At 44.4% G+C, this 9,210-nt stretch overlaps 1 protein-coding gene across 1 annotated transcript in view; it reads left to right on the top strand.

Annotated features, from left to right (window-relative positions):
- GARRE1 (granule associated Rac and RHOG effector 1) overlaps positions 1-9,210 on the top strand; it is a 94,345-nt gene that overhangs the window by 70,448 nt on the left and 14,687 nt on the right. The window contains exons 8-10 of the mRNA XM_069966168.1: positions 2,856-2,953; positions 4,486-4,611; positions 6,783-7,846. Coding sequence (XP_069822269.1) covers positions 2,856-2,953; positions 4,486-4,611; positions 6,783-7,846 — 1,288 coding nt within the window. The remainder of the gene's footprint in view (positions 1-2,855; positions 2,954-4,485; positions 4,612-6,782; positions 7,847-9,210) is intronic.

The following is a 9,210-nucleotide window of genomic DNA, read 5'->3' on the forward strand; positions in this document are numbered from 1 at the left end:
GGAAATGGTACCTTTTTACACACCCCTGACAACACACGTTCAAAAAGAAAAAGCTACTCTGTTGAGTAAACCGTAATCGAGCATAAAGTGTGATTGTTAATGGAAAAAATAAGAGCGACCCTGAAAATGGCCCTTTTTTCATGGGGGGGGGGGGGAATATATAAGAGACTGTTATTTTTGAAGAAACACGGTAGCTAGAAGAGAGGTAGGGGGAATGGAGTAAGGCAAGAATGCAAGTTCAGGCTACAGCTTCAATTTTGTCGTCTGTATCAATGGATACAGTTAGGGTTTTATTGTGTGTTTTAGCTTGTGTCATTACAATAAAATTTTGTCTTTTATATATTTGGATGTGCTGAGCGTGTTTTTTCCTTAGGCTTTTTTCGTTTTGTCCTTGGTCTGTATCTACAGAGAAACACAGATTTGCATATAGCCATATACACAAAATGGTAGAATATTTTAAAATCAAAAATATTTGCTCAGGTCCTTTTTGTTTTTTTATTTTTTAAATTTGAGATGCAATTCAAACTTGGCTGTGAAAATCTATTGTATATATGCTTAATGAAAAATCTTTAAAATATGACAGGAGGGAGCTAAGTAGCAGGAAAGGGGCAGTGCTTTTATGTAGCGTGTATTGTTTTGAACTTGTGCATTTCTAGAAGGATCCTTAGTATTCACATCAGTATCATTTACACGAGTCCCAGTCTCTGGATCAGCCTGTGTCACTGCTGTTTCCAGTCACACCCTGCACAACGAGTTGTCACTTGCTGGCTTGTTAATAGGAGAGATGTCTGCAGCCCACACAACACTGTGTGGACCTGGTATGCCCCTGAAGGAAAGTTTAGACAGTAACATTTTATTTACTTAAGGTATAAAGCTGCAGTTGGGGTATATTGACTGTTCCCCAATTATGATCTCATAGGACTTTGTGTTCAAGTGACAAAGCAGCCCATTAGAGTCGTGGAAGCACCTGTCACACACTGTACTTCTCTCACATGGGCAGGAAGCTTTCCTATATCCCCTACCAGGCTGGGTGTGAGAAACAAGCATTTGGCTCCGTTTATGTTGTTGTCGCTGTGAGTCTTGGAGCTCTGAGTAACATTTAAGCCTCTCACCCAGATTCCCTGCACATCCCTCCTCCTATTTTGTGGCTTTAGTCCAGATTTTATTTGAGAGGAGTATGAACATTTACAAAAGAGATAAAATGGACATGTAGGATACAAAGATGACTAGACTGGAGCCACGAAAAAGCAACTTGAGACACCACTTTAATAGTCCAAATAGAATTTAATCAAACCAGTGCGCAATTTTTTCACTGTGTAAGGGCTATATTACATGACCCAATCACAATAGTAAACTAGCACCGATCTGCTAGATCGGTGCTCATTTACTGAGCCTATTACACGGCTCAATTTACTGTGCAGCAAGGAAAGCACAGAAATTGTTAGCGATGTTCGTGCAGCCCTTTCTTTAAGTGTAATGATAAAGTTCATACATTACCTCTCCGTGATGCCTGATGTCTCTCTGTCTTCTCCCCTGCTCCCCACAGCCAAAGGTACAACTGCAGACCCGGTCTGTAAAGTGACAGCCACTCAGTCAATCACTGACCGCGGCGATCTTGTCCCGACCAATAATAAGCTGAGTAGCCTGTCACTTCAAAGGCCGGGTCTGAAGTTGCATTGGCAGCTGCGGGTAGCGGGAGAGAAGACAGGAAGACACCAGGCATCATGGAGAGGTAATGTATGAACTTTATTATTTTCTTTACGCATTCATCAGCAGTCTGCCCCGCAAATGTATTACACATTACGCTGTGCAGTCGGCAGCTGAGGACTAAGGTCAGGACCAAAAGATCGGTTGATGATCGGCTCTTCAGCTGATTGTTGTCTTTATTACATGGAAGGATAATGGCCGAATCCGCTTGATTCAGCAGATTATTTACCTATGTAATAGGGCCCTAAGTGTAGCCTTTCTCAAACTGGAATTAAAGGAGAAGTCTGGCGGGGGGTGGGGAACAGCAAACGGGTAAAAAATAATTTCCGTCTGGGGGAAATAATAAAGAAGTTATATTTACCCGCCCCAGTGCCCGCGCAGCACCGCAACCTGCTCCTGACCCCGCTGACAGTCTGGAGATCTCCTCTGCAGCTATATCACGACCTGGCTGATGGATGCTCCGCTCAGCCAGTCGGCGAATGGGGCGGGACACCACTGCAGTCACTGATTGGCTGGCCGAGCGGGCTAAATCTCACCCCTCAGTGACGTACCCTGAAGCCGGGAGAAAGTAATATGCAACAGGGTTCAGAGAGCCTGGTGATGCAGTGCAGGCACGAGGTCCGGTAAGCATACTGTCTTTGTTCCCCCCACCCCCTGCCCAAATTGATTTTTCACCCCCCCCCCCCCCCCCCCCCCCACCCGCTGGACTTCTCCTTTAAATACAGGATCTGAAAAAAATAAGAAACTGATATTAAAGTGTTCCTGTTACGTAAAAAAACACTTTTGACATGATCCACCAATAATTAGATAAAGCGGGGAGAAGCATGTGGCCAAGTGTTTCAGCCCTTTGCTTACTCCAGGAGATGGTCTACATAGTTTTACAATGGATCCCATCTCTTGCAGTGAAATGGAGATTGCCGTCAGCCAGGAAATGAAGCGCTAGGCTGAGTGCTTCTCTTTGTTCTGTCTGGTGTGTGTGTGTGTGTGTTGTGAGGAAGGGTCTTAACACCCAAACCCCAACTGAATCAAAACGTTTTACTTGTTTCTAGGACAGCATAAGCTTTTAAAAGTAATGTTGCCCATATAACATATATTATTATATTACTGAGATATTTTATTGCTCTTTGTTGCTCTTTTCTCACATTTAGGTGGTCGTTGATACAGCACAGATTGAGAATAAGGAAGCCTATGCACCACAGATCAGTCTGGAGGGCTCAAGGGTTGTTGTGCAAGTTCCATCCACTTGGTAATTCATCGCTTTCTGAATGCTATTACAACTGGACATGATAGCATCTCCATATTAGGAACGCTTTGGAGACTGCCTGATCAATAATGTAAACAAGCGCCGATCTGCTAGAGAAGAGCCAATTACACTGCTTGATAATAGTTTAGCAAGGGCTGCACGGACGTTGTCAGCCCTTGCCCTAAACTGTATACATTAACTCTCCACGCTTTCAGTGTTGTTCTGCCCTCTGATCGCTTGCCACCGCTGTAGCTTCAGAGCAGTCTTTGTCAGTTTAAAGAGCGAAACAAGCGTCCGTGGAGCCTCGGTTGCGAGTCTCAAAACACGGGAAATGCCAGATATCCATAGCCTGTTGCCACAGGGTGCCTCCATGATGGGGAGAGCACCACACCACCCTGATAGGTAGCCCCTTAAAGTGACTGTACCCACAATCTAACCCCCTTAAACCACTTGTACCTTCGGATAGCTGCTTTTAATCCAAGATCTGTCCTGGGGTCCGTTCGGCAGGTGATGCAGTTATTATCCTTAAAAACAACTTTTAAACTTGCAGCCCCGTGCCCAAGGGGAGTATCTGTGCCCTAACTTTGCACCACCCTTCTGTCCCTCCTCCCCACCCTCTTCATCATTAGGAATGCCACTGGAACATTTTCTCCTGTCTGAACATTGCACAAGTGCCTTAATGATCCAGCCCATGTTCAGTATTCACACAACTCACAGCTGATGAATAGGAGACAATCTGCCTGGGGCATTCCTAATGATGAGGAGGGACAGAGAGGTTGTGCCAGCCTAATGCACAGACATTCTAAGTAGTTTTTTAGAACAATAACTGCATCACCTCCCAAATGGACCCCAGGACAGATCTTTGATTAAAAGCAGCTATCTGAAGGTACCCGCAGTTTTGGGGGGTCAGATTGTGGGTACAGAGTCGCTTTAAGTCCCACTTGGTTGCGAGTATCGGAACATAAATCGGGAAACAACAGGGTGGCCCTTTTGTGTCAAAGTCTAACTTAAGGTGCAAGTATTGCGACAATGGCAGTTCAAAGAGCGCTCTGAAGCTACAGGCAATGATCAGATGAGGACCTGATCATTGCCTCTATTACACAAAGTGATAATTGGCCGAATCAACCTGATTTTGGCTAATTATTGCTCTGTGTAGTAGGGCCCTTAGGCCATGCATCACCACATAACCATTGCAAATTGAGTTTTTTGCAGTGAGTGCCAAGTTGCTTACACCTTTACTACTACATTGATGGTGCACACAGGTCATGTAATTCCACAGTTGTTGTCCCACAGATTTGCAGAGTGAAATCCAAAGTATTTCTATAAAAAATGAGAATACTATGTGTATAGGTATTCTATGTTTTATTTTGCAGAATCTGGGTTATTGTCACACATAAAGGCGACATTAAATCACACCCCTGCTTGTTAAAAAATTTTTTTTAAAAAATAGTAGTATTCCCAGTTTTCATGAGTCTCTAAGAAACGCCTGCTTTGTATGAGGTGACACTCAATATGTTCTCTATTGTGATCCTCAGGTGTTTGAAGGAAGACCCGGCTACTATGTCTCTGTTGCAGAGGAGTCTGGACCCAGAGAAGACCCTAGGGCTGGTTGATGTTCTGTACACAGCGGTGTTCGATGTCACACGCTGGAAGGAGGGCCGGTATGTCTATTATTGTTTTTTAATTGAATGAAATCCCCCCCCCACACACACTGCCAAAAATCTGACGGTTTTCACAGTAGTCTGTCCCTAATAAGACCTTAGTGGCGCACTTCATTTTTATTAGCATGGTGGTTCTATTAAAATCTCCATAATTTAGTCATCCAAGGCCATGGCTCGTGTTCACGTTTACCACTAAATATTGTGATGCTTCGGGACTTGAGTTTTAGGTGCTGGCCGTAATTGGTAATGGTAATTGCAGTTGCAAACTGCAGATGCCACCAACATTTGTGAACCCCCCTATATTCCACACTTGACATCATCTAGAGAAGAGCCACAACTGATGCATATCGTGGGTGACAAATTTATATTGAGTATATGAGCTCCTTTTTTTACCCTATTTGTGCTCTTATTATGTGATTTCTGGGTGCCAATTTGTCACTGGGGGGAGGATTCTAACGATAGCAGTTCAGTATATTATAAGCCTGTTAGAATATACTAGTGATAGGGCCTCATACTCTGGCTTATCAGTGTCACACTGAAAGGCATAATACATTGGTATACAGAAGGGATAGAGGGGGTTCCATATTCAAGTCAAGTAAGAAATAAAAATAATAAAAAGAGAAAAAGCTACACACAGTGCCCAAACGATAACATGAACACATTTATCCCATACATTTAATAACAAAGAAAAACAAAACAGTAAGTGAATGAATTAATAGTTGTATATATCCCTGAATGATAGGAGTAAAAGCTACTTGCCTTAAAGGGGTAGTTCCAGTGTGGGGGCACTTTTTGGGGGGGACCGGGGAGGAGGTGGCTGAAATAAGACGTTCACTCACCTCCCCGGTTCCAGCGGTGGCTCACTCATTGCGGCACTCCGGTTCCCAGCCGTTTCCGGGTGTCTGACGCCGCCTGAGACGCTACGTCTCAGGGCCGCTCAGAAACTCAGTGAAGGAGGCGGGATCCCAGCGCACTTCACACGGATCCTGCCTCCTTCACTAAGTGGCTGAGCGGCCCTGAGACGTAGCGTCTCAGGCGGTGTCAGACACCCGGAAGCGACAGCGCTTCACCTATCTGTATGAGTTTGGGAATGATTCTCAGACAGCAACAGATAACAGACAGCCAGATGACAGGCAGCCATCACACTGTTGTGAGCAGCAGGGAGGTGCTGGACTGGTGCTGGTCACTGCTGGCTGACACCTGAGTGGAGGACTACCCACCACCACCACACGCTCACTGTGCACATAGTACTGCTGCAGGTGCCCCCCTCCCCTCTATGGCTGACAGCGCTGTGAGAGCAGGTGACTGTAACATCTGCTGGAGCTCTATATCTAATCCCACTGTGTGTGATATAATCTGATGGGGCTCTGTATCTAATCTCACTGTAGGTGATACCGTATGCTCTGTTGAAGCACTGTATCTAATCCCACTGTGTGTGATACAATCTGCTAAGGTGCTAGTCAGCAGTGAGTGGATGAAGGAACTCAGCGATGGAGATGACAGGGAGGAGGCCATGCCCACTTTCAGACAGCCAGGAGAAAAATTCATTTATTTTTCTGAGCCAAACAATAAGATATCTCAGCAAGCGTTAGGGCTAGGGCTCTTTTTACAGGGTAACAAGCGTGCTGCTCCCGAAGCAAGCCGGAGCGGAGATCCGGTACAGTATGTTCCCGGGCATGTGGGGGTTAATGGCGCCGAGTTTGACATACTTAGAGCGATTGCCATCCTGCTGCGTGTATGTCAGCCCATTGAAGTTAATGGGCAAGTATCCGCACCGGATTTCACTGCGAATCCGCAGCAAGAAATCTGCTGCAGATACGTTACATGTGTTCGTACCCTAAAGCTGCCGTCACACTTTGCATTTTTAGTTTAAGGAATATGGAATGCCATACCTATATTATTTTTTTCTTAATGCCATTTTCTCTTTTTTTTTTTTTTTATGAGAATCACTCCCTTCACAGGGTATGGTGATTTTATTCAGGAAATAATATAGTTTTCCCTTTCACAGACTTTATTAGGTTTTTCTTTCTCAATTCATCACAAGAAATACTGGAATCAGGTGTTTTTTGTTGTGTTTTTTTTTCAGCCTGAAAGAAGCCTTATGTTTGCTGAAATTTGCTGATTGGCAATATTTTGTAAAGATTGATCTTTGTTTGCCACTTTTTTCATAGGGAACAAGCATTGCCAATCATCCAGATTCAGCTACAGAGAGAAACCTCTGAGTATGGAAACCAGATTGATCTTCCACATGGGAACGGCAGCAAGTCGGCTGGTGGACTACAAAAGACTTTCTCAAAACTGACTTCACGGTTCACCAAAAAAGTTTCTTGTAGCAGCTCTGGTCACAGTGGAAGTTACTCTGTCCCTCAGACCCCCTCCAAACATGTATTAACCACTAACAGCTCAGATGAAAAGGGTAAACTATCCAACCACACAGACTCCAAGCTACAGAGCATGCTGACTCTAGGAAGTTTTTCCAGGTCCATGGACAGCTCCAGCCACAGCACAAACAGCCAGTTAGTAAATGGTTTTCTTGTTGACCGCAGAGAAGACCTGTTTAAAGGCGATGATTTAAAGGATGAGAAAGGAATGAACTTGCCTTCTGACCAGGAAATGCAGGATGTCATTGATTTTCTATCCGGCTTTAACATGGGTAAATCTCAGCAGACGTCACCTGTAGTTAAAAGGAGAAATTCGGCTACTTCCTGTGTAGCACCAGAACAGAAGCAAGGGACTGTTAAGCCTCCATCACAGCCAGTGATGCATCCTCCTCCAATGCATCCTCCAACTCAGCCACAACAACAACCGCAGCAGCAGCAACAACAACAACAACCAGGACTGTTACAACAACCTCCCCAGCTGCCGATATCACAGAAACAACAACTACAGTATTATCAGCACTTGTTTCAGCCAATCGGTCCACAGCAGCAGCAACAACAATCACCGCACCCATCAGGAAAATGGTTAAACAGTTCCTCCTCCCAGCAGCCATCCCAAGCTGTCGGGAGTGGCTTGTCTCCCCTTGGTCAACTGAGCCAGTGGAGCAGTCAGGGGGTCCCTGATCTAAGCTCAGACCTGTATAGTATGGGGCTAGTTAGCAGTTTTATGGATAACATGATGTCTGAGATGCTGGGACAGAAATCTCAAGGACCCCGAAATAACACTTGGCCGAACCGTGACCAAAGTGAAGGAGTGTTTGGGATGCTTGGAGATATTCTGCCTTTCGATCCTGCAGGTAATTACTTTGGTTTTATAAAAATCTAAGATTTAATTCCATTCACTGATATTTCTTCTAGGACACGTCTAACTTAAGCCATTTATGGCTCTGCCTGTTTATACTTTAAATGGGCATCCCAAGGTAAAACTTACCACTGATCCACAGTGTCTCATTGGTAGGAGTTTGACTCTTAGGACCCCCACGATCACTAGGTGGGAGGTCACTGGTTCCGGCACGTGAATAGAATGGTGGTTGATATTTGTGCTGCCGCTGTATTTCCTCTTCTCACCCTAAGGGTCCGTTCACACTACGAAGGGAGGGCTCGCACGCCTCCGCTCAAAGAATTGACATGTCAATTATTTGAGCAGAGAGCAGAGGCGCGTGAGGCCTCTGATTCAAAGACATAGCAGGAGAGATTCTGTGCAGAGTCCGTGGACGGAGGTTCTCTGTGGAATCTATGCACCGAATCCGTAGTGTGAACGGGCCTTTATAGTGAGTTCATGAAGCAGCAGTTTGCATACACCAGTGTCCTTTTATTTACACAGGGGAACAAAGGAACTCTGTGAGTACATATCATTTATGTAATATTTTTTTTAATGGTACAAATGTAGCAAAAATATTTTCAGCATTGTTTTTCTATACTGTTTTGATTTTTGATATTAAATTAATTCTTCAGGTTATTACATTCAAGCGATGCCTAAGACGTGTAGGTATTTTATGTATACAGTTGGTATAGTTGGTTATTTTAGTAATTTTCGTAATATATTGGCATACTTCTCTACATTGATTTATTATGCTCAGGGTCACCATGACACAGACTCTTACACACTTAACACTTGCTGTACCCTAACAGCAGGTTGAGAGTACAGATAGCCCCAGGGTGCCTTCCAGGTTCTCACAGCAAAAGGGTTCTTTAGTACCTAATCGCAACACTAGGAAACCTGGTGACCCAGTTGAAGTAGGGAGGGGGATACAAAATTAACTTGAGGCAGTGCTTTCTCCTCTTCTTCATGTATCTAAACTGGCTTAAAAAAATTTGCTGAGCTTGATTAATACCTGGGGGGTTGTACAGAGTATAGTGATTCTCTTTGGTGTTTGCTATGTCTGTTGCAGGTAGGGAGGGAGGTGTATTAAAAGCGACAAAGAACCCCCATAGCAAAGTCTGTCAGTTCTGCAAGAGCATCTTCTTGATTTCTTCCTCCTCAACTAAACATCGTACTTAGAGATGTGAGTGTACATATCAAGAGTGTACCACATAAGGGTATATTCATTTCCGCTCGTCCCTTAGACTCCGTTCTATTTAGACGTGTCAATTCTTTCGGTGGACGGCGAAATCCATCTGTGCATAGATTGGAGTCTATGGCACAGGCAGAGATGTGAGC

The sequence above is a fragment of the Dendropsophus ebraccatus genome, chromosome 4 (genome assembly GCF_027789765.1).
Source record: "Dendropsophus ebraccatus isolate aDenEbr1 chromosome 4, aDenEbr1.pat, whole genome shotgun sequence".
Taxonomy (NCBI): Eukaryota; Metazoa; Chordata; class Amphibia; order Anura; family Hylidae; genus Dendropsophus; species Dendropsophus ebraccatus.